At 39.3% G+C, this 22,444-nt stretch overlaps 2 protein-coding genes across 7 annotated transcripts in view; both read left to right on the forward strand.

Moving 5' to 3' along the window:
* Window positions 1-13,257, forward strand: part of PNPT1 (polyribonucleotide nucleotidyltransferase 1) — a 49,318-nt gene extending 36,061 nt beyond the window's left edge. For 4 of the 5 annotated variants that reach the window (XM_055400261.2, XM_055400262.2, XM_088841440.1 and 1 more), the window contains 7 exons: window positions 179-262; window positions 1,150-1,256; window positions 1,347-1,402; window positions 2,502-2,580; window positions 4,092-4,139; window positions 5,597-5,751; window positions 6,688-13,257. In XM_055400261.2, coding sequence (XP_055256236.1) covers window positions 179-262; window positions 1,150-1,256; window positions 1,347-1,402; window positions 2,502-2,580; window positions 4,092-4,139; window positions 5,597-5,751; window positions 6,688-6,736 — 578 coding nt within the window. In that variant the 3' untranslated portion in view covers window positions 6,737-13,257. Of the gene's footprint in view, window positions 1-178; window positions 263-1,149; window positions 1,257-1,346; window positions 1,403-2,501; window positions 2,581-4,091; window positions 4,140-5,596; window positions 5,975-6,687 lie in introns of those variants that run through there. The other variant, XM_088841439.1, reaches the window with a different exon arrangement.
* Window positions 13,258-19,114: 5,857 nt separating this feature from the next.
* Window positions 19,115-22,444, forward strand: part of PPP4R3B (protein phosphatase 4 regulatory subunit 3B) — a 49,729-nt gene continuing 46,399 nt past the window's right edge. The window contains exons 1-2 of one of the 2 annotated variants that reach the window (XM_055400260.2): window positions 19,115-19,457; window positions 20,764-20,819. In XM_055400260.2, the coding sequence (XP_055256235.1) occupies window positions 19,316-19,457; window positions 20,764-20,819 (198 nt within the window). In that variant the 5' untranslated portion in view covers window positions 19,115-19,315. The remainder of the gene's footprint in view (window positions 19,458-20,763; window positions 20,820-22,444) is intronic. The other variant, XM_055400259.2, reaches the window with a different exon arrangement.

Here is a 22,444-nt window from a genome sequence, read left to right on the forward strand (position 1 = left end):
CATAAGAACTTTTTTAGTCACGTAGTAAGCTGTTTTTCTGTTTCATACTAAAATATTTGTACATGTGTCTTAGCCAAGTCTTGACTGACCAGTACATTTTTAGGTTCATACATATATATATATATATATATATGAATGAATGTGAATTATTTCTATTTTTGTCTATGCTACGTTTCAGAAACTGTTCAGGTTCCATTATCAAAAAGAGCAAAATTTGTTGGACCGGGTGGATATCATTTAAAAAAACTTCAGGCTGAAACAGGTAAGAGTTGTATGCAGTTTGGGATTTTTCATTTAGGTCATGTAAGTTTGCCATTATATCTCTACTGTGTTTCTCCAAAAATATGTTTGAGAAATGAGAAATGTAACATTGACATTTCAATGAGATGAGAAAAGGATGTAACATCGACATGTCTTTATTTCTGTGTATGCCTCTTAATTAGTAAATGATCATCTTTAATTATATTCAAGAAGGGTGACTTAGAATTAATCCTTTTTTCTTCAACATTTTAAAATCAGACATTTAGAAAAACTACTTTTTCACGTTAGAAGAGTTTTAATTTTTCTTATTATGAGTTTTGTTTTTCACTTAGTCTTATTTATTTAGACTCCTTAATTTTCTTTAGAGAATACGTGTAGAAGTAGTATGCTTTAATTTGCTTTTTTTTCTGGAATCAATCTTTGGGATACCTAGTCACTTACCAGCTCTGAGGTTATAGAAGGAGCATAAGCAGTCAAGTAACCTTAGGCAGTTCTCAAGATTGAGAAATGACATGATTTCATCCCTCATCCATCCTATGACCACTCTAAAAAGAGGAAGAAAGAAGAAACGGTGAGGAAAGTGTTCTATCGTTTCTTCTAATTAAAAGCACAGAACCAAAATTAGAACTTAAATGTTTTCTCCCACCAAAAAAGTAGGGACACTGGTTCACATATTGTATCCCCAGTGCCTAGCGCAGTGTTGGATACATAGCAGGTGTGCCATGTGTATTTGTTGATGAATGAATCCCTGCGTGATTCCTTGTAATTAAACACAGTACCCTGCCCAGCTACTTCCAGGTCACCCCCTGCTCTCAAATTTACTTTTAAGGCTTTTCTCTACTGGAATGAGCAAGTTAACTTCAATATGTGAAATTATCTTTTTAAAAGGAGTCACTATTAGCCAGATAGATGAAGAAACATTTTCCATCTTTGCACCAACACCTAGTGCCATGCATGAAGCAAGAGACTTCATTTCTGATATCTGCAAAGATGATGTAAGTATTGAGCTTTTGATAGTTACTTTTTTTTTCTACCTTTTGTTACTGTTTTCTTTATGAATCTTATGGTTTATTTTGTACTTACAGCAAGAGCAGCAATTAGAATTTGGAGCAGTGTACACCGCCACAATAACTGAAATCAGGTAATATCAACTAAAATGCTGTGCTTTTTGTAAGATTTTATATTATAATCTCATATTAACTTCACATTTGCATTATTTTGAAAGTATAAGGTGTTTAGGTTATGTGTCAATTACCATATAATCATTATTCTTAAGATAAAATCTACACCAGTTTGTAAATTTTCATGAACATGGTTCTATGATGATTATTATAATATTAGATTTTTCTGACTGAATCGTTTTCTTTAACCAAAGTTCCCACCATTTTAATCTTCCAATAAACATATTTCCTTTCTCTTTGTACTTTTTTCTTTTTGGTAGTTTCTTGTTGACTTGTTTTAAAGATAGTATTAAATGCCTAAGTAGTACAATTTTTTAAATGCCAGTTTCAACCTCAACTCATTTTTTTTAACTAGCTAAAAAGACTGAATTTTCTGAATCAGAAAATTACCTTTTTGGGACTTCCCTTGTGGTCCAGTGGTTAAGACTGCAGGCTTTCACTGCAGTGAAAGTATTCTTGGGCTTCCCTTGTGGTTCAGCTGGTAAAGAATCCGCCTGCAATGCAGGAGACCTAGGCTCGATCCCTGGATTGGGAAGATAGGCTGGAGAAGGGAAAGACTACTCCAGTATTCTGGCCTGGAGAATTCCATGGACAGAGGAGCCTGGAGGGCTACAGTCCGTGAGGTCGCAAAGAGTCAGATACAACTGAGCAACTTTCACTCACTTCACTTCACTTCCTTAAATCACTACTTAACAGGTTGATCATCATTCTACACTTACTTTAAAATATTTAATGCCATTTCAAAAGTTTTTGGAAAATATTATGAAGAGAAATATAAAAGAATGTATATTCCAAAAGCTTTTCTCTACCTATTTTTCCTTTATCTTTTCTCTGTCCTTTGATCCGTAAGTATTTAAATACAAGGTGTATTTTCCGTTGGAAAAATAAGTATTCCACTTAGATAATCATACTTTTTATAGTTATAAAAAACATGTACTGGAGAGTGGTTTTTATGTGTTTTTTTTACTTTGTTCTCCTGTGAAAACATAACCACAGTTTAATTATCTGTAGATAATAAAGTTCCTTATTATTCTAATCAGGCTTATTTCCTTACTATAGAGACACTGGAGTAATGGTTAAACTCTATCCAAATATGACTGCAGTACTGCTTCACAACACACAACTTGATCAACGAAAGGTAAAAACAAGAAAGGCAGATTTGATTATTTTAACTGCCTTAAAATAACCATAGTGAAATTACCTAGGTTGATAAGGACTATACACTTTGTCTACTACTAAACACAAAGACAAAACAAAAAAGACAGAAATACTGCTTGACAAAAGGGTTTACACTGTTTACCACATAATGTTTCTCTGCTTCAGTGATGGAGTAGAAACATTCTTGAATGTTTTGAGGTGGAACAGTTCTAGAGTTAACACACAGCAATTTCTAAAAATATCTAGCTATAACCCTGTTTTCCCAATTTTCCTGACTAGCCCAGTCATAGAAAAATAATTCTTAGGATGTCCTTAATCTTTATTATAGGCTATATTTGGAAGACTTAAGAATATGAAACCATTCGAGAATACTATGGGGCAGAGAAATAATAGTTGTTTTATCAAATATTAAAATATTATATGAAGCAATACAGGATAAAACAATGGATTACTGGCCCAGAAATGGACAACAAAAATCAGAAATAAATCCAGTTATGTGCATAAGAATATAATACATACTAAAAGTTGCATGTTTAGTTGAGAAACCAAGATTATTCAATAAATCATATTGGAATAGCCTGTTTTCATAAAACAGGATCTTTCCTCTTTTTATACCAAAGTCCTATTTGGATCAAGGAGTTAATGTAAAAAAGAAAAAAATGTTTGAGGCAGTGAGGGCAGAAAAAGAAAATCTGGACATCAGGAAGGGTAAGGGTTGAGGCAGGACACTAGATGAAAATACAGATATTTTATTAATCTTGGAACTGGAAAAATCTTTTTCAGCATGATATCAAAGCCAAAAATGTAAATAAAGTAATAACATTTGACCCCGTCATTTTTTTAAAATTATGGCAAAATTATAGTAAGTTTGAAAGACAAGCAGCAATTTAGGGGAAAAAATACTTTAACATATGACAGAGGCTTCATATACTGAGGGCTTGTATAGACCAGTAAGAAAGACGAGTATCAATAGGAAAAATGAGCAAAGAACATGGAAAAATTGTTTTTTAAGCTGACCAAGATATTCAATATCAATAGCAATTTTTTTAAATGCAAGTGAAGCCAAGTTCCCAGTTTTCAGCTTTTCAGATAGTTGAAAATTCCCAGTGTGCATCAGAGTGTAGAGAGAAAAATGGACATACAGGAATGTAAATTGGGGCAAACTTTTTGGAGAGTGTCTAGTAAAGGTACAAAAGTACCTTTGGACCTACAAGCCCCATCATATGTAGGACACTGTTCTGAGAAGATAAGAGTACATGAATATATAATCATTGTAAGACTGCAATTTATTTTTCCTCAGCATTTTATTTTGAAAATTTTTAAACCTACAGAAAAGTTGAAAAAAATAATAGACCGAATACTCATATACCTTTCCCCTAGATTCATAGATTAAAACAATAAAGCTATTTTCCACTTGGAAAAAAATGTGTACTACCATGGATAGTAGGTAGTTATGCATGACAACTAATATATTAACATGTTATCTTTCAGATTAAACATCCCAGTGCTTTAGGATTAGAAGTTGGCCAAGAAATTCAGGTACTTGTATTCATCCTTTTAGCCTTAAAGTTATGAATTATACTTTAAGTTTCAATTATTTGTTTAATCAAATAAGCTGAAAGAATCAAATATACATTTGTGGTTTATATTATTTATATGCTGTCTTCTTTTTTAACTTCTTCCTTAAAACAGACTCATTAGGGATTTAGATACAGTTCTTACCCGCAAAGAGCTTACAGATTAGTTAGGACAATAGTCCCCCTTTAAAGCTTTTAAAAATACATGAGCAACTCAGCGATGGATTTGAAGAATCAGTGATTCAGACAGGACATGAGAAACATGATAGGTAACTCTGAGGAGTTAAGACTTGAATTGCTTTGGTATATACTGGTTGAGGCTGAAAGTTTTTGAGTTTGATGAAAGCCATGATGTCAGTTCTGGAATTTCGATACCAAGATTGACCTTGTAATAGTCCTTATGAATAGATGAGAAGTGGCTGCCAGTCTGCTGTTTCTTTTTTTTGCGGGGGGGGGGGGGCCACACTACATTCTGTTGCAGTAGCACCTAATACCTATGACCTGAGTAAAAACTAAGACATCAGCTATTTCCAATCTGTCATTCCGTTATTCACACAGCCTCCGGGGAAAGGTAAGAACTACAACATAATCTCTCTGTATAAGATTTTTTTTTTTAAACATCAGAAGGGACTTAAAAGTTAGCACATCTCCCCCTGACTTTCAGTAACATTCAGCATGATAGATGGTCCTTTGAACGTTAGTCTGAGTGACCCTAGCATAATCCTATATAGATCGTAGCACAGTTAGGGTCAAGAAGCTCTTGTCTAGATTCATTCACCATGGTTTTTACTGTTCTTCCATAATAGGGACAAACAAAAAGGCACAGATAAGTCTAACAGAAGATTATAATTGGGCAACTAAATGCCCGTCTCTTTTCTTTTTTTAAAATCATTACTTAACCAAGTATTTATTAGCATATACCTCCAATTAGCACTGAGGTATGCTTTCAGTGGGAGAAGGCAATGGCAACCCATTCCAGTACTCTTGCCTGGATAATCCCATGGACAGAGGAGCCTGGTAGGCTGCAGTCCACAGGGTCACTAAGAGTCAGACGCGACTGAGCGACTTCACTTTCACTTCTCACTTTCACACATTGGAGAAGGAAATGGCAACCCACTCCAGTGTTCTTGCCTGGAGAATCCCAGGGACTGGGGAGCCTGGTGGGCTACCGTCTGTGGGGTCGCACAGAGTCGGACACAACTGGAGCAACTTAGCAGCAGCAGCATGCTTTCAGTGAACAAGTAAAAACTTTAATCATTACCTTTTTGGACCAAGTATCTTTTAATCTGGGTATCAGGCAGTGTGCTATAACTTTTAAAGTATGTTGTTGTTCAGTCACTCAGTCATGTCCAACTCTTTGCAACCCCATGGACTGCAGCACGCCAGTATATTTAAAGTATATTTGTTTCTTTAACACAGGTGAAGTACTTTGGACGTGATCCAGCTGATGGAAGAATGAGGCTTTCTCGTAAAGTGCTCCAGTCTCCAGCTACAACTGTTGTCAAAACTTTAAATGACCGAAGTAGTATTGTAATGGGAGAATCTGTTTCACAGCCATCATCTAATTCTTCCCGGTGATTTTTTTTTAAGAATTCTAGAGTGATATTCTATAGAGCAAAATTTCAGTAGCATCTTCTAACATGTAAATTTATATATAATATAAATATATTCTGATGATTTGTATGAAAATGCTCACTTTAGGTGTTCCATTTTTTAAATTCTGAGTTACCTGTATTATTATTTACATTATAAATCAATACATATTTATTATTAAAAATAAATCATTTATACATATAAGACTCCCAACTGCTAATAATTTGGAAAAATAAAACTAGTTCTTAACCTCTAGAGACCAATGGAGAAGGAAATAGCAACCCACTCCAGTATTCTTGCCTAGAGAATCCTGTGGACAGAGGAGCCTGGTGGGCTGTCCACAGGGTCGCATAGAGTCGGACACAACAGAAGCAACTTAGCATGCATGCATGCGTTGGAGAAGGAAATGGCAACCCACTACAATGTTCTTGCCTGGAGAATCCCAGGGACGGAGGAGCCTGGTGGGCTGCCGTCTATGGGGTCGCACAGAGTCAGACACGACTGAAGCGACTTAGCAGCAGCAGCAGCAGTGCCACAAAGTGAAAATATAGGTCACTGACTACAAACTACCAAAGGGTTCCACTTCCACTTATACCAAGGTTATACACTTTATGTCTGAACTTTTTTTATTTTTGTCTTCATTCATGTCTTAGTAGTTTTCCCTGCTTTCCAATAAAGTTTTTCTATGAGGGCTATTATATGCTAAGATCTCTAATTTATAGTGACTCAAATTGACTACCCATCTTTGGTAGTAATGCAGTATAGGTACTCACAAGACTTGTTCCTTTATAATCTTTGTTACTAACACTTCCCTGTAAATAAATCACAGTTTTTTTAATACAATAATTTTTTTCTTCTCTTATAGAATATCTTGAATTTCTGGATCTAACATCATTATCTTTCTTACTTCATTTCAGCCAAGCATCAGTTCAGTGCAGTTGCTCTGTCATGTCTGACTCTTTGTGACCCCATGAATCACAGCACGCGAGGCCTCCCTGTCCCTCACCAACTCCCAGAGTTCACTCAAACTCATGTCCAGCGAGTCGGTGATGCCATCCAGCCATCTCATTCTCTGTCGTCCCCGTCTCCTCCCGTCCCCAACCTTTCCCAGCATCAGAGTCTTTTCCAGTGAGTCAACTCGTTGCATGAGGTGGCCAAAGTATTGCAGTTTCAGCTTTAGCATCAGTCCTTCCAATGAACACCCAGGATTGATCTCCTTTAGAATGGACTGGTTGGATCTCCTTGCAGTCCAAGGGACTCTCAAGAGTCTTCTCCAGCGCCACAGTTCAAAAGCATCAATTCTTCGGCGATCAGCTTTCTTCACAGTCCAACTCTCACATCCATACATGACCACTGGAAAAACCATAGTCTTGACTAGACGGACCTTTGTATAGCATTCATTTATTCAATACTTACTATGTGCCAAGTTCTAGAATCTGTACAGGAGGTATATCAGTAAACAAAACAAAGTTCCAGTGCTCACATTCTAGTGGATGGAAACAATAACTCTGTAAGTCAGATAGTGATAGGTTCTTTAAAGAAAAACTGGGTAAGGGGATAGAGTGATTTTTTTTTTTTTTTTTAAAAAAAGGTACTATTGTAGATAAAATGATCCAGAATAGCATCTCTGAATAGGTAACATTTGAGCAGAGACCTAAATGAAGTGGAAGATATACAGCAATTTTTGAAAGAAGATTCCGAATAAAGGGACTAACAACTTTATTAGTATGGTATGTGTAGAATATACAGCAGCCTTTCTATTCTAGAAATATTCTTTCTATAGTCCTTTTACTCCTTAGTCTTGTGCCTGTTCTTCACCAAAATTAGAAAGCAAATTTTATAAAAGAATATAAAACAAGAGGAGATATAATCAGTGCAAGGTGATAATTTTTCAAGGCATTTAATATGGAAAGAATAATGTTTGCTTACTTGTAAGAAGAGGAAAGATATGAAGGGATTGTAAGTTTAAATGGCCTTTACAAAATTCCAGGCTCATGAGAGACTAGGGTTAGGCAGTGAAAATGGAAAAGAGAATGTATCTTGGTATCAAGGGTCAGAAACCAATCTAAATTAAGCTAAAGCTAAGAGGGAATTTTATCACAGGACCATGTATTTATTTCACAGAAAGTAAGTCACAATCCCTATGGTGGAATGGAACCAGGACTGTCAGATAATTATTAGGAACTAAGACAGTTCTCCTCTACCTGTGGAGTCTCATGACCTCTCATTTGTGCTGCTTTCCATATAACAGCTTTTTTCTTCTAAGTCAATATATTTTCATAGCATGGGGCAAAAGATGGCTGTCCACAGGAAATTACTTGTCTCTCGAGTTCAACATCTGGAGGAGAAAAGGACAGGCTTAACTTGAGAAAGGTGTCAAACCTGATCAGGATTGCCAGATAAAATAATACCAAGTGAAATTGAAATTACAGGTAAACAAATGTTCAGTATAGTAAGGCCTCTACAATATTTGGGATATACTTATATTTAAAAAAAATTATTCCTCATTTATTTGAAATTCCCATTTAACTGGGTTTCATGTTATTTTTGTTTGCTAAATCTGATAACCCTAAACCTGGTGCAAGCAACTAAGTCAAGGAATTCTTAAGGGCTCATTCCTGGGAGAGGAGAATGTACAGAAAAAATGGACTGAGCCTATACCCAAGATACTGCAGAACAAACATGAAAATGGATAGACTTAGATTAACTCATAGTAGGGGATGCAGATGAGAGAAGAAAAGGCAGATTTCAGCCTGAGGGTTGTGAAGACAGGCAGATCTATGACATGAATAGTTAACCTGGAGGGGTAAATAGTTTTAAAGAAAAAAGTGTTTGATTTATTAAATATGAGCATGAAATCACCAACCAACATATTGGTTGGATATTCACCTAAATATGTGAAAAAGCAACTGAGGCATAAATGACTTTTGCAGAGAGAATATTTTAAAACAAGCTTAGTTTTACCGTCTCAAGCATATCTCAAATCACTGCAACAGGTTTCAAAGTATGAAATTTACAAAATTAAAGGTAATTAAAACTACCTATTATGAGCACAGTACTAAGTTATGGAATAGTTTGTTTCCTTCTGAGATTTACATATAGAGTCAGTATTTATGAAAAGCTGATTGAGCAGTCTAGTAAAGGTTTTTAAAAGTCATAAAAAGGGGAAAGAATAGGTTAATTCTAATCGGAAGAAAAAGTGAAAGTTTCTAAGAAGTGGAATTTGAATAGGATATCATTAGGGAAAGGTGATATTTGAGTTGGGCTTTTAAGAATGATTATAAAGGCTCCCTGTAGAATGGAACAGTTCTATCAGTGGATGAAGAAGGCAGGAAGTAGAGGCCAGATTGTAGAGGGGTTTAGGATATTAAACTTAGGACTCTGAACTTTATTCTGCATATACTGAGAAACTCTGCTGCTGCTGCTAAGTCACTTCAGTCGTGTCCGACTCTGTGTGACCCCATAGACGGAAGCCCACCAGGCTCCCCCGTCCCTGGGATTCTCCAGGCAAGAACACTGGAGTGGGTTGCCATTTCCTTCTCCAGTGTGTGAAAGTGAAAAGTGAAAGTGAAGTCGCTCAGTCGTGTCCGACCCTTAGCGACCCCACGGACTGCAGCCTACCAGGCTCCTCCATCAATACCCATTGTTTCATGAAAACCAAAATTGCATAGCCAGCTATAGTTTTGATCTTGTGGCCATAAAATTTAATGCAATTGCTAAGGACTCAGAGAGATGATATTTTTAAAAACACTAAAATGTGTAGGTCATTATCATTTGTGAAAACAGATAAATTATTTTAATAAAATATTGGCAACAGCTGTTAGGACCAAATAGTCTACAGGAACGCAAGAATGGGTAGGCATATAATCTCTATAGTGAATTACAGAGAAAAACCATATGATAACCAGATGCAAGAGAGGCAATTTATAGGATTCAATGTACATTTCCTAGAGAATTTAGAATATTAGTATTTGTCCTCAACTTCGTAAGTGGTATCTATCAGCAATGAAGAACATGTATATTACACCGAAGATGTTGCCATTAAAGTCAGGAACAAAACAAGAATCACCACTATTTGATTCATCAGTGTTGAATGATGAACATAATACACCATCAGTGTTCTGAGGTCCTAATCAGTGTGATGAGATTAAAAACAGGTGGAAAAGAAATAACATTTGCAGATGATTATCTAAAACACACTTTAAATTGTTATAAAACAGGCCACATATATCTGCCAAAATAAATAGCAGTCAGCTGCTGTTATGGTATAAGCTCATTTCCACTTCTCTCAATTTTTCCAGGTTTCAAAAAGCTAGACCAGCAGTGAGTTTGCCCTGTCCCCTGGGGTCCTGACCAGGATTAAATCTTCTGTCCCCAAGTCAATGAAATCTTGATTATCCAGTCTTAGCCTTCAGTCCCCTTGATCAAGAACCCTCAAAATTCAATCTCAAGTGTACTCTGGTTCCTGCTAGTACATGCTAGTTTATTATTTCAGTTCCTTTAGTGTGTAATCTCCTCCCTTATCAGGCAAAGCAGTCCCCAGGCATATTACAACTAGATTTAACCCTAGTTATCACAGCCTCTCAGCCAGAAGAAATGGAAGCAACTATGGAAGAGAACTTTCTACAAGGGGGCAAGTGTTATCTCTTTCTAGGAGTTATAAGCCACTTCTGCAGTCCCCGAGGATTCAGGGATGTTTACAAAGCCAAAATCCTCAGGGGCACCCACCCCATGTTTCAAAGCTTCAGGCTTTCTCAAGCAGGGCCCTAGCTGTATAGCAAACCTCCCTAGGCTGAATATCCAGGTATCTTCAGAGCTCTTGTAACTGTCTAATCCCATGTCAGTTTTTTCACTGTAGGAAATAAGGGTCTCTTTATGAAGCCCAGAGAGCCCCCTCTGGCTCACACTTAAGTTTTTGTTTTTCCAAACTTAGTTTTTAACTGTGCATTAAGCATTATGTGCCCTCAACTCATTATCCCTCTTCAAGGAAGTAGTATAACTTAATTGGCCAGCTCTGTTCTCATAAGCATTGTTTCCCCCATATCTTTCAAATCCTGAACTGTTGAATAGGTGACAGCATTCACCCCTTCTACGATGTTTTACTAGGTCACTACTGGTGAAATCAGTAGTCAGATAACCACGTTGTGCCAGGGACTGAGTAAACTATTTCCCAAACCACATCTTACTGTCTGATTTCTGACACCACTCCCTCTATCACCTATTGTCAGTCCTGATCCTCAGAAAAGCAGATGCCAAGAAGGGGGTTACACATGCAAGATAGTGATTGGGAGAAATATCTGTGAAGGATAAAACAGGTGGGCTCAGGATTGACAGGGAGAGCCTACAGACTATGGTGCCAAGTCTGACCCCTGTAAAAGGAGGACGGGAAGAAAATACAGAGTGGAACTTCAGACTAGCATAATTCCAAGAAAGTCTCATCCTGGCTGATAAGTTCCCCTAGCCAAAGTTGTCCATTAGAGGAGTTCTGTGGAGAAGAAAGGACAAGTTACCCAAAGGGGTGACTTGCTGTTGAAGAACTATTCCCCAGAGTACAATATTTTTAAGGAAATCAGAATGGTGCATGTATATGGCCTCAAAAATCAAAACAAACTAAAGCTACAGCAATTGTCATACTAGAGTTGGCCAAATAAAACAATGGAAAAACAGTGAATTCAGACTCAAATCTAGATATATGTCTGTGAATTTAATAAAGAATATAATTTAAATAGCATTTCAAATAATTTCATCTGTAAATGATGTTGACAGTTGACTCTCCCATTTGGAAGGAAAATTTTAATTTGACATCCTATTTCATATATACAAAAGGTTTCAAGTGAATTATAAAACTAAACAAAAAACCATAAAAACATGACAATACCTTAGTTAAACATGGAAAATGAATAACACAGTTAAGTAATTTTTTTAAAAGTAGAGTCCAAAGGGCAAACAAAAGACAAGAGCAGAGATGAGATTTTAACAAATGTTGATTACATGACAAGCAAACAGAAAAGCAGTGGTAAATTTAGCAGAACAGAGGAAGTCACAATCTATATGACCCACAGAGGTGATGAGGCAAAAGAGCACAAATCATCTCCACCAAAAAAAAAAGGATCAGGGCTGAGAATTTGAGGCCAGGTTAAAAGTCTATACAGAGACTTACGTGCCTGACTCCCTTCCCAATTTCACGTAACCAAAGGACTACCATCACCCTATACACACACACTCATATCCATACATGCTTTTGTAAAACTGCCACTACCATCTCAGAAGAATGAGATCCTAGCTACTGGAGATGCAATGGTGAGAAAAACAGCTCCTCAGACTCATGAAAATTTTTTATCTACATGTGGAGACAATTATTAATCAAAACCCATACAAGTAAATATAAAGGTAAGAATTCAGCCTGAGGATAGATGAGGCAGAGCAGAAAGTAGAATCAAGAGGAAGGAAATCAAATTCTCATTGATACTCAAGTCAATCAAATCAACACTGAGGTTCATCTTATCTTCAGACTTCCTATTCACATGAGCCAATGAGTTCTCTTATCATTTAAATTAAAGTGAATTAGGTTTTATGGTACATTCCAAGGGGATATGGAAGGAATTCAAGGAAACCTCCTCTACATAAGTGATAATTGTGACATCTGAAGGATAAAGCAGGAATCATCATGAGATGATTGGAAAGAAGGAAGTTCATACAAAAATGTCAATTTTAACTTAGACTAAGTAAAACAGGTTGAAAGATGTTTGTGAGCATTATCTACATAGAGGTCTTTAGTGAGTTTAACAAGAACTTTTTGGTGAGGGCTGAGTGATGGAAACCAGAATATGCGTGTGTATGTGCATGCGTGCATGCTCAGTCATTTCAGTTGTGTCCGACTTTTTGTGAATCTATGGACTGTAGCCCACCAGGCTCCTCTGTCCATGGCATTTTCCAGGCAAAAATATTGGAGCGCGTTACTGTGCCCTCCTCCAGGGAATCTTCCCAACCCAGGGATCAAATCCAAGTCTCCTGCATTGCAGGCAGATTCTCTACTGCTGAGCCACTGGTGAAGCCCAGAAACCAGAGTCAGTTCAGTTCAGTTCAGTCGCTCAGTCGTGTCCGACTCTCCGTGACCCCATGAATCACAGCACGCCAGGCCTCCCTGTCCATCACCAACTCCCAGAGTTCACTCAAACTCATGTCCATTGAGTCAGTGATGCCATCCAGCCATCTCATTCTCTGTCATCCCCGTCTCCTCCCGCCCCCAACCTTTCCTAGCATCAGAGTCTTTTCCAGTGAGTCAACTCGACGCACGAGGTGGCCAAAGTATTGCAGTTTCAGCTTTAGCATCAGTCCTTCCAATGAACACCCTAGATTGATATCCTTTAGAATGGACTGGTTGGATCTCCTTGCAGTCCAAGGGACTCTCAAGAGTCTTCTCCAGCACCACAGTTCAAAAGCATCAATTCTTCGACGATCAGCTTTCTTCACAGTCCAACTCTCACATCCATACATGACCACTGGAAAAACCATAGCCTTGACTAGCCAGACCTTGGTTGGCAAAGTAATGTCTCTGCTTTTTAATATGCTATCTAGGTTGGTCATAACTTTCCTTCCAAGGAGTAAGCGTCTTTTCATTTCATGGCTGCAATCAGCATCTGCAGTGATTTTGGAGCCCAAAAAAATAAAGTCTGACACTGTTTCCACTGTTTCCCCATCTATTTCCCATGAAGTGATGGGACCAGATGCCATGATCTTCGTTTTCTGAATGTTGAGCTTCAAGCCAACCTTTTCACTCTCCTCTTTCACTTTCATCAAGAGGCTTTTGAGTTCCTCTTTCTGCCATTAAGGGTGGTGTCATCTGCATATCTGAGGTTATTGATATTTCACCCAGCAATGTTGATTCCAGCTTGTGCTTCTTCCAGCCCAGCGTTCCTCTGTATGCAGGTCAGGAAGCAACAGTTAGAACTGGACATGGAACAACAGACTGGTTCCAAATAGGAAAAGGAGTATATCAGGGCTGTATATTGTCACCCTGCTTATTTAACTTACATGCAGAGAAACCAGAATAGATAGGTTCAATTAAGAAGTGAATGGTGAGGTAAGGAAATGATATGAGTATAAAACAACTTCAGCCCTTGGAGAGTTTGGCTGAAAAGAGGCAAAGAAATAGGAATATCATTGAAGAAGACACAGGTTATCAGTTTTGATGACTTTTTAAATGGGGATGGCCTTAAAGATTAGTCCCCTAAAGGAAAAACTAATTATACGGCAAAAAACCTCTCATAAAAGTTTTTTCATAAAAATATCCGGAGAAGGCAATGGCAACCCACTCGAGTACTCTTGCCTGGAAATCCCATGGATGGAGGAGCCTTGTAGGCTGCAAGTCTTCGGGGTCGCAAAGAGTCAGACATGACTGAAGCGACTTAGCAGCAGCATAGAAATATCAAACAATTAGGAAGGGTGAAAACAGAAAGCCTCACATTTCAAGGACATGACTTTCACTTTTCACTTTCATGCACTGGAGAAGGAAATGGCAACGCACTCCAGTGTTCTTGCCTGGAGAATCCCAGGGACTGCGGAGCCTGGTGGGCTGCCGTCTATGGGATCGCACAGAGTCGGACACAACTGAAGCATCTTAGCGGCAGCAGCAGCATAAAATTATCAAACAATTAGGAAGGGGGAAAACAGAAAGCCTCACATTTCAAGGACATGAGGCAATAAGATTGAGAACCCCGTTTACTCTGTAGAGAGAACTATTTTTAATCCTTAAGAATTAAAAAGTGTAATGTACTCTCAAGAGACATTTGGCAAGGATGAGAGATAATTCCGATGATCACAACAAGAGGATGAGGTACGATACTACTAGCATCTGGTGGGTAGAAGCAAAGAATGCTGCTAAACATCCTGTGATGCACAGGGCAGCCTCTCACAACATAGAATCATCCAGCCCAAAATTTCAGTGGTGCCAAAGTTGTTAAGCCCTACTCTAGGAATTTAACCCACATGTGTGTTGACACACATAAAACTACTTCTGTACTATCATTTATTGTTTGAAATTACAAAGTACTGGAAATGACATACGTATATAGAGAAGGTTTAAACAAACTAAGGTACACTAGAACACCAGTATGTATGATATTCCATTATTTGTGTTTAAAAAAGAGTGGTAGAAGTAAATGTTTTATATATATAGATAGATAGATAAAGATACCTATCTATCTTAGCCTTCGGGATTGAACCTTCCTGAAAAAAATTTTTGCTGCCAAGAACATAGTGTTGCAGTTCATTACTGCCCTCAGTATATTTTAGAGAATCTTGCTCTGGCCCTCTGTCTGTGCTTCTCTCCATGGGATGAGAAGTCAATGAAACCAACGAATGTATCCAGCTGGACTCCACTCTTTTCCTTCCAGATCATGCTCTCGGCACCCTGGAATTCCTTGTCCCAAAGGCCAAGCCTGCTCCCAGGGTCTGCACAGTCCTCTTCCCAAATTCTGTCCTCTTGAGGAACAGCCAAGGGTGACTACATTCAGGGAGTGCAAACATAGAATCTGGACAGAAGGTTCAGTTCAGTTCAGTCGCTCAGTCGTGTCCGACTCTCCGCGACCCCATGAATCACAGCACGCCAGGCCTCCCTGTCCATCACCAACTCCCAGAGTTCACTCAAACTCATGTCCAGAGAGTCGGTGATACCATCCAGCCATCTCATTCTCGGTCGTCCCCTTCTCCTCCCGCCCCCAAACTTTCCCAGCATCAGAGTCTTTTCCAGTGAGTCAACTCTTCGCATGAGGTGGCCAAAGTATTGCAGTTTCAGCTTCAGCATCAGTCCTTCCAATGAACACCCAGGATCAATCTCCCTTAGAATGGACAGAAGGTTAGAGTATCCTATTTGTGTACATGAGAGCTGTCAAAGTGCAGGACAGAGCTGAAGTGTGAGAGAGAAGGCAGGCTAAGGACTTCAGGGCCAAAGGGAGAAGGTGGAACTCTGAAGAGCTCAAGAATTCTAGATTTGAATCTAGTTTCCAGACCATATGAATATATATTTCTCAAGGTATGCCAAAGGTAGGAAAAGAAAATATATTTTTACTTAATAGATTGATTTAAAAAATGAGAATCTTCAGACATATAGTATATGGTCTTCCATTTGTATGCTTGTCCTGGATCTTACCAATGTTAGAGGTCGGCCTGTTGCAGAAGAGAGAACCCCTGTGACCTAGAACAAGAAAGAAACAGAACCTGGGCCAGAGGATCCAGCAAGGGTCAGAGATGATTCCCAAGGGTTTAACTCTGTTCCCTATTTCTCTGTTCCCTTATTTCAGATCTTGGGGAGTATAGCAGAAAAGGGTTACTATAGGGAAGATGGAAGCGATGCTTTGAAACACTGCTGAGATCATTTCATTCCTTAGTTTGAAACTCCCCAGTCAATTTGCAACTCATTCAAAGTAAAATCCGAGGCCCCAAAACGACCTCTCTCCCACTCCCAACTTTACTTCCCACCATTTTCCCCCTTTTTCACTCCACTCCAATCACACTGGTTTCCTTGCTATCCCTCTCACTCAAGTACAGCCTCAAGGCTTTGTACTTGCAGTTGCTGTTTTCTGGCTCTCTCTGCCCCCAGGGAAATGCATAGCAGACTGCCTCCCCTCAGAAGCCTCCCTCAATGAACATTATTACCCTTCCCAAATTCACTCTCTGTCTGCTAATCTATTTTTTTTTTTCCTTTGGTCATAACATTTACCAGTATCTAGCATAGATTTGTTTACTGTCTTCCTACACTAGAATGTGAGCCTCCCTTGTAGCTCAGTGGTGAAGAATCCACCTGCAGTGCAGGAGATACGGGTTTGATCCCTGGTTCCGTAAGATCTCCTGGTGAAGGAAATGGCATCCTACTCCAGTATTCTTGCCTGGGAAATCCCATGGAACCTGGCAGGCTACAGTCGGTGGAGTTGCAAAGAGTTGGACACAACTGAGGGACTAAACAACACTAGAATGGAAGCGCCATGAAAAGAGGAATTTTTTTCTGTTTATTCACTGAATAGAACAGTGTCTAGCACACAGTATACACTCAATGAGTGTTTGTTGAATGACTGAATAAATACAGGAAATGACTCCTGTGATTTCAATTTTTTCCAGTTAGATCTTCTTTATAGGATATTAAGCTCTTAACATATCGTGTCAAAGTGACTTCTATATAGTTCTCATTCACCATATTAATACATAACTTGCTCATAAATTCTTTTAGGCCAGTAACACATTATGATTTTGTTCACCTGGTCCCCACAGCCTTAAACACCTTTCAAGCCAAATTTCCACTCAGGGATCCTCTAACATCAGGTCCAAAATTTACCGGTGTGAAGCCTTCTCTGACCTGAGAGAGAGATGTTATTTTCTCTGGGCTCAAAATGCATTTTGTGCACATTAGTTACAGCAATTAATGGGCTCTTTTGCTACATATATTGCACGCATCAGTGCTCAGTCACTGAGTCATTTCAGACTCTTCTGTGACCCCATGGACTGTAGCCGATCAGGCTTCTCTGTTCCTGGGGTTTTCCCGGGGCAAGAATACTACAGTGGGTTGCCATTTCGTTCTCCACATGATCTTCCCCAACCAGGCCCCAAACTGCATCTCGTCTCCTGCAATCCTTTACCCCTGCGCCACCTAGGAAATCCTCAACATACATAACTATTTAAATTCAAGTGTATTTTCTTAGGTTCTCTTTAGACTAAAAGAAAACCCTATGTAGCCAGATTTTGAAATGAGAATTTGTTTTTCATCAGGAGCCTATTCTGTGTAAGCATGTCACGTGTTAGTTCATATGCTGGGCGAAAGCACAAGACTTGGTCAAAAGAGAAGCACATTTTGACACCACCATTGGCAAGGAATGACTACAACTCCCAAGATGCGCCGCAGGGTAAAACCTGTCGATCTCGCTTGATTTTCACCCTTCAGACTAAAGGGCTATCAAGAGCTGGCGGCAGAACAAGCTAAAACTCTTTAAAAACGAACAAAAAGAATCTACCAAGAACGAACAGCGACTGACAAATACAGCGCATGGCTCGAATCTACCGCGCATGTCTGACAATTAATGTGATGTGTGACAACCGACGTGAACGTCCAGAGAATTGCTCCCTCGCTTATTCAGTGCGGAAGACCTCCCGAGAGAGAACGGTAGAAATGCCAGCAGGAGACACTCAAAGATATGGAAACAGTGCTCTTAGATGTGTTAGGAAGGTAGTTCCCCGCCACTTGCCTAAACTTATCTGAAGACTTATGTTCCGAGGTTACCAACGCAGGAAGGACACTGTTTTCAACAGGCGGAAAGTATGAAGTGAACTGAAGTCGCTCAGTCGTGTCCGACTCTTTGCGACCCCATGGACTGTTGCCTACTAGGCTCCTCCGTCCATGGGATTTTCCAGGCAAGAGTACTAGAGTGGGTTGCCAATTCCTTCTCCAGGGGATCTTCCCGACCCAGGGATCGAACCCGGGTTTCCCTCATTGTAGGCACTCTTTACCGTCTGAGCCACCAGGGAAGTATGCCAGCCACCAAAAGCCTGACGGTAAAACGCCTGAACGAGAAATAAATTGTCAATGCACTTTTGTACGATGTTATAATCTCCCGGAGATCCACAGAACACTTCCTGAGGAGATGCTTAACTGTAGCAGACTCCTTAGCGAGTTTTAGTGGGTTTCGGGTCGCATTAAAGGGCTAACGTCTTCACAGAAATAGGTTTAAATTATTTTTCTCTCACAGGCTGAAAGGGCGAGCGTCCATTATGGAGGGCGAGCACATTTCCTTCCCTTCTGCTCAGGGTGAGTCCCGTCCAAGGATGCGTACCTCCCAAGCTTGCTTCGTTTTTTCCACAGAGCTGGATCCCACGGCTCCCCACACCCCGGGCGCAGCCCCAACAAACTGCACGAAGCCGAAACCACAACTCCGCTCTCGCCGCCGGTCCAGAGAAGAGTCTTGCGACACTAGCGGAGACCCAGAGCTCGCGAGAACCGCCCACCTAGCCGAGAGCCCACGCCTGCAGGCGGAGCCGAGCGAGGAGGCAGTCGCACTTAGCCCCACCCACCTCACTCCATTACCCCGCCTCGCGAGAATACTGCGCACGGCAGACCGGGACAGCGCGTGCCGAGACGGAGGCGTCACACGGAGGACTCGTCGGCCGCCGTAGCCCCTGCTAGGACAGCCCGTGCGAACCTGCTGGAGGAGGAAGAGAAAGGCAGAGAGAATCGGGTTACAAGATGGCGGGTCTTTAGTAGTTACCGCGGCGGCGGCGGCGGCGGCGGCGGGAGAGCGAGCCAGCTCTGGGGGGTAAAGGGTGGGGAGGGTGGGTGCGTTCGGGGTTGAAGTGAGAGGTAACTGGGAATCTGGGCGGCAAGGTCTCAGTGGCTCCTGTTGCCCTTTCCCGCGGCTGAACCTGGGAGCCATGGTGAAGTCGGGCCTCTCCGGAGCCGCCGCCGCCGCTGCCGCCACCGCAGCCACCGTCTCTCAAGAGTGAGGGGCGTAAAGGAGGTGAGCAAGGAGGCGGCGGCTGGAACAGTGGGGACAGCAAGTCACCATGTCGGATACGCGGCGGCGAGTGAAGGTCTATACCCTGAACGAAGACCGGCAATGGGACGACCGAGGCACCGGGCACGTCTCCTCTACCTATGTGGAGGAGCTCAAGGGAATGTCGCTGCTGGTTCGGGCAGAGTCCGACGGTAAGGTTATTGGAACCGTAGGATAGGGGACAATGCCTCCGGTTTGGGCACAGCCTGGGGTTTAGGCCCTGAGCCGAGTACTGTTACTGCCAGCCACTTGGAACAGCGCATTGGTTTTGTGTCTTCACTTCAGTAAGGTAAAAACAAACTACTTTGTCGGGATTTACCCTCAGTCGGACGCCGAGTCTCTGTTCCTCCTCTTGCTAGCCTTATTAAACACTTGAGCCCTTTCTCTGCAGTCTGGCCTCTTAAAGAAGCGGGGAGAGTGTGGGAGGGAAGGGAGGAAGTAATGAAAAACAATTTAGTGCTCTCCTTCAGACCCTCCCCGTCCCCCTTTATATTCTTACACATTATATCTCTGGTGCAAAAAATTTAGTGAAACTTTACTTTGTTTTTTTTTTTTAACTGATTTTATTAACAAGCTCCAGTTGCCACAGTCGACAGGTGCTGGGAAAAACCAAAAGACGCCTTTTTCCTGGGGTTATTGCAGATTGTTGCCACGATACATGCACTCACAAGCACATACATCTTCAGTCTGGGATCCCTCCAGGCTATCTTTGTAGAGAGTGCTGTGAACAAGTGAATAATACTTCACGACTTAAACAAGTTAGGACAGCAGACCAGACTGTAAACTTGTATTCCTTGATTTATTGTACGAGTCTTATGTGAAATATTTTTAAATGATAAAATGTACAGCCTTAATGAAAACACCTTCCTCACTGTAATCTGATCGCTGGATTTGAGCAACTGATAACGTGCAGATAAAAGAATAGTCTTCGGTTTAATTTCGACACATCTTGTACTCTTGCACCGTTTTTTAAAAAGTAATCATAGACATTTATTTTTACGTGAGGTGGTCTTTTGTTCTTAAAGAGAAAAGGATAAATGCAGTTCTGTAATTTGTGTGCAAAGTATTTAGATCCCTGTTGTGGTACTTTGTAATTTGTTTTATTTGTTAAACTGGAAATAAAAATAACTTTGTTAAAAAGAATTTGGTTTCAGGTGGTCATTTAGACCTTAAAATTTTTCCTTTCAATAAAACTGTAAGTCATCTAGTCTCTGTATATTCTTGGTCTGAATGTTGGTCTTAGATGGATTTTTTTCCCTTAAGAGTATTATGGGGATAGAATGATATGTTGTAATGCAAAGTCCAGATCTTGAGAGAAAAAGGTAAACTGGAGTAAATTCGATTACTTCAGATGTTTTGCTGGGGGACGAAAAAAGTTGTTTTTTTAATGTGTATTCTGATGTTTTATTCAGGGTTTTATAAATTGAAACTTATAAATATTATGTTTTTAACTTTCAGGATCACTACTCTTGGAATCAAAGATAAATCCAAACACTGCATATCAAAAACAGCAGGCAAGTAGTTGTTTATCTTTAATTTGAAAGACTTCATCTGTGATCAAGGAAGTATTAACCAGACAAAGAATGGGAAAGCTTTCCTGACAAGAAAAAAAACATTTGTTTCGTAAACAAAGTTACATACTCTATGTATTTTCCTTGCAGATTAAAAGTTTCAAACTGAAAAGTGAAAGCTTTTGTACTGGCAGTAATTTATTATCTTTGAATTGAGCCACTGTTAGTTTTTAGTAGAATACAATGTGTTCATTAGTCTTACTTAACTGCAGCTAGCCAGGTATCTTCTATACACTGTACACTAAGCCTTTTATTCTCAATCACAGTTAAAGGAAATGACATAAAAGAAAATTCATAGGGGTACTCTTTAAAGCAAGGAAAGCCTGTTTGTGGTGTGAAAGTATATCCTTTGACTCATACAGAGGTAAAACTTTTGAAGTATAAGCACGTACATCCTGTTTTTTAATTGTTGTATATTTTTAATATAATAACCAATGGATATTTTATGAAAGTGTACACTGCTTGTTATGTAATGTTTTCTGTTAATATTTATTGTCTTATCTGGGAAAAGAAAATCTGTGTTGTGTATTAGTGTGCCTGATTATCTAATCTGGAAATGGCAGCAGTGATTCAACCTTTCCTTTATTCTGTGAATGTTTTCTTTTTTATTATGAAAAATTTCAAAATTGAAAAGTACAGAGAATAATATAATGAGCGTCTGTGTAACACCTCCAAATTTAACAATGTTAACATTTTACCATATCTGTTTCAAATCTTTTTGTAGTGTTGAACATTGTGGATAGAATTAAAACTCTTTGTACCCATTTCATTCTATCCATTCTCCATCCTCCCTATAGGTAACCACTATTCTGAAATTGATGTGTATTATTTCTGTACATGCTTTTATACCTTTTCTGCGTATGTATGTATCCATAAATAACATGTAGTCTTTCGTTTGTTTTAAACCTTGCACAATTGAGCTATTCTTACATGTACTCTGCAGCTTTCATTTTTCACTCAGCACTATTTTGAAGATTTGTTCATGTTGACAATGCACATCTAGTTGGGCTTTTTTTAAAAACACTGTATGATATATGATACACACCTGTTGTTAGAAATTTGGATTATTACTAATTTTTAGTGTGTTTGATGTGTAAAGTGAATATGGCAGAGATTTTAGGAGGAAAAGATAATTTTCCAGTGTATTTTGTGTGTGTGTGCAGTGTGTAAAGTGAATATGGCAGAGATTTTTAAAGGAAAAAATAAATAACTTGAAGGAAAAGATCATTATATTTATATCATCAGTGCCTACTCTCTTCAAGATCAGTGAAAATTTTGATGCTCAGAAACAACTACTTTACAGTTGGAGAAATAAAATTATTTGTCGATTGCATTGTTAGTAAAAGTCTTAACTGTTAAACAATTATTTTGTGTATACAATACATTCTTAATCAGTAATTTGGAATATTTTTTAATTTTTAATATTCAAGTAATAGTTTTTTTTTCCTGCTTATAAAATAACTATGTGTTTTTTTGATAGAGAATCAAACATTTGTTCTGTGTTGAACCCTGAAGATATTTCTTTTAAGTCAGCTAGTCAGATGGTTATTCTCTGTCTTTATACTGAC

The sequence above is a fragment of the Moschus berezovskii genome, chromosome 11, assembly GCF_049115385.1.
Source record: "Moschus berezovskii isolate FMDL1 chromosome 11, NW_MosBer_1.0, whole genome shotgun sequence".
NCBI lineage: Eukaryota > Metazoa > Chordata > Mammalia > Artiodactyla > Moschidae > Moschus > Moschus berezovskii.